The sequence below is a fragment of the Colobus angolensis genome, unplaced genomic scaffold (genome assembly GCF_000951035.1).
Source record: "Colobus angolensis palliatus isolate OR3802 unplaced genomic scaffold, Cang.pa_1.0 Scaffold149, whole genome shotgun sequence".
NCBI lineage: Eukaryota > Metazoa > Chordata > Mammalia > Primates > Cercopithecidae > Colobus > Colobus angolensis.
The window spans coordinates 1,382,297-1,385,177 of record NW_012114588.1 but is presented as its reverse complement, the minus strand read 5'-3'; the positions used below and the strand labels follow the sequence as shown (position 1 = coordinate 1,385,177).

General features: G+C 44.5%; 1 protein-coding gene across 3 annotated transcripts in view; it reads right to left on the bottom strand.

Annotated features, from left to right (window-relative positions):
• Positions 1-4: 4 nt before the first annotated feature.
• Positions 5-2,881, bottom strand: part of UBE4B (ubiquitination factor E4B) — a 204,569-nt gene continuing 201,692 nt past the window's right edge. For 2 of the 3 annotated variants that reach the window (XM_011935782.1, XM_011935783.1), the window contains 3 exons: positions 2,407-2,581; positions 1,667-1,813; positions 5-1,327 (listed from right to left, as the gene is read on the bottom strand). In XM_011935782.1, coding sequence (XP_011791172.1) covers positions 1,266-1,327; positions 1,667-1,813; positions 2,407-2,581 — 384 coding nt within the window. In that variant the 3' untranslated portion in view covers positions 5-1,265. The remainder of the gene's footprint in view (positions 1,328-1,666; positions 1,814-2,406; positions 2,582-2,881) is intronic. The other variant, XR_001001079.1, reaches the window with a different exon arrangement.

Genomic DNA, 2,881 nt, shown 5'->3' with positions numbered 1-2,881 from the left:
AAGATTTCTTCTGAATGTGTATCACCATTTATTGTAGTTTGCGTTAGGAATTGAACAGAGGACATTGTCTGTGGAGGGTGAAAAAAGGAAAAGAAAAAAGAAAGTATGTTTTTTATAGACTTAATTTCTTCAGAACACTTTATGGTTTCAAATCCTTTTTTACCCCAAAGGAAATTCAAGAATTCAAGTATGTTAAGTAGGGAGCGGTGTGCGCGTGTGGCTGTGTTTGTCTGTGTGCTGAAACCGGCAGACATACTCCCACATTCTTGCGCCCTCTTTTGCTTTGGTAAGGCCAGACACATCATACAAATGGCCCTGCCTCAAACTCACACACCCAAGGGTTGAGGAACTGATTTACCCCCAGAGGATAACTGTGAAGGTTCCGAACTGTCACACAGCATTAAAAAAAAAAAACAAAAAAAAACCCAACCCTCATCTTCCCAAAATACGGTAAGTCACATAAGTCCTGATACACTTACACCCCTAGATTTTGCTGCAGTTGCTCCTCAGGTGCCTAATAGAGGCTTATTACAAGGACCAGAGCAGCAAGATTTTATTTTGTTTAGAATAAAAAAAATCTTAAAGGGACATTTCAAAAGAAAAAAAACTGAAATTCAAATTCTGAAAATATCTTGCCTTTTTTATTAATCATGTCATCTAACACCAATTAAAAAAACAAATATGTGAATATGATATAAAAATACGATCCCAGGATTAACACTTGGTAGCAGGCACAGTTATCTCACAGAATATATGTTTGGTGGGCCAGGGAGAGGAGTTTATTTTTGTTTTTGCTTCTCTTAAAAAAATCCACAGCAGTGCAAGTAGGGTCAGGAAGGGGGAGACGGGAGAAAAGATTCTTTAGCAGCAAAATGTCCAAGGTTCTCTAATCACAATCAAATCAACGGATATTGGATTAAAAAAAAATTCATGAAGGGATGCTGCCCAGACCCATTAGCCATCACTAAAAGACTTCCGTTGCCCCAAACTGTGACATACGAAGGACGTGCTTTATTACACAAGCAACCATAAAACCTGTCCTTTAAGCTTTTGAGCGTGTTTGTCACTTAAATATATGTACAGGAACTGGGCTCCTCTTCTCATCCATGTCCTCTCAAGTCCCAGCATTCGCTCGCTCTGGGTGGCCTGGGGTGGTTTGCCACATTTGGCCTCCAACACGTGAACGGCAGCTTTGCTGCGGCCGCTGCTTCTGCTTGCCTCGTTGGCCTTGGCTGTGTCTAGCAGAGGGTGGGCGGCGGAACGGTTTAGTGATCGCTGTTCTGTTTCTCTCTCATCCATGCCTGAATCTGCTCTTTCAGTTCTGGCACTGAGAAAAGAAAAAAAGGAGGATTAATGCCCCAGATGGGAGGGCTCTTCCTGAGAGAGGATGCTTGTCACTCTGTATAAATGGGAAGAAAAGGCCATTCATTCCCTCATTGAGCCGAAGACTGCAGAAGGACTGGGACATGAGAGGGAGGGACTGCACGTCTACAGGGAAAAAGGGCTAAAGGGCTAAGAGTGTTTTGGGTCTTTGCTACAGAGTGTCATAAACTAGGTAGTTTCTGCATTTGGTAGATTTCCCTTCTGTTTCATCGCCGGTATGTGGCTTGGGCATTGTCTCCTGGCACTGACGCCGGCGCTGCGCCTCCAACTGCGCCCTGTCTACCTGGTTCCAGCATGCTCTCTGTCAGCGTCTGCCGGTTGAAGGGGTCCGTGGGGGAGTTGAGCAGGTGCCGCAGGATAATGGAGCGGTCCATGATGGTGCCGGAGGGCAGCCGCACGGGGTCCGTCATGAGGGTGTCCATCAGAGGGTCTGCAGGCACAAAGCAAAGCAAACTCTAATAAGAGAGCCCAAGACCGAAAAAGAAAACAAAGCCCCTTCTACTGGCGAAAAATCTATCCAAAGGAACAGCAATCAAAGGGCCCCTGAGAGGCCCCAGGTTTAGAAGGAAATCAGCCTTCAATAAAGGCATATACATCGCCTTTTGTAGAGGGGAAGGCACTCCTTTGTCAGCTACTGCTGGGGGAGGGAACAGAGAAGAAAGAGCCTGGGACAGACCCAGCAGCAGGCCCCACAGGCTCCGTGGCAAGGACGGCAGGCTGGAATCCTTTGCCTTAGGACTTCTGGGAATTCTTCTTTGAAAATGTGAATCCCCACTCGCAAAGGCAGCCCTGCCCTTAGAATCTTCAGCGCTGTTCTCTGGCTTTAAGTCAGGCTAAGGATGTTTCTTCCTCTCAATTTACAATATGAGCTAAAAATAGGCAAATGTAATTTAAGACAGATTGCCTCAAAAAGCAGCTCTAGCGCACCATTAAAAAATTAATAGCACAGGATGTCCTCTTGTAATGTTACCGATTTCCAGTTAACTCAAAAGAAATCAGCATAAAAACGACGAGTCCACTTGCCTCTGAACTCATCAGGAGCGTCACTGTAGTCAATTTCTGCGCGTGCGTTCTTGGCCACTATCTCCTCCACTTTCTCGGCGAGCAGCTTAAATTTTTCTATCGCTATTGTGGATTTGATCCCTGCCTTCCGCATCTTTGAAATTACTTCTTCAAACAACTCCTTACTGTAGGATCTCTGCAAAGGAGGAATGGCAACATGAGACGTAAAGGTATGTGAGGTGGAAAAAAGCGAGCTGCAGAAAATATCCAAAGTATAATCCATTTGTGGATTTTTCCCCCCTAAAGAAGCCCTAAAATTATATATATTATATATTTTATATATCCCAGTCTTTATGCATTTATAGCCACATAAAAGTATGCACTTTTTATGCTTACAAATGGATAAGGACTGGAATAATACGTGCCAAACTGTACAAGGTCACTCCCTCTGGAGAGGGCTGCAGGCCTGAGGCAGGTGGGGTTTTTTTTTTTTTTT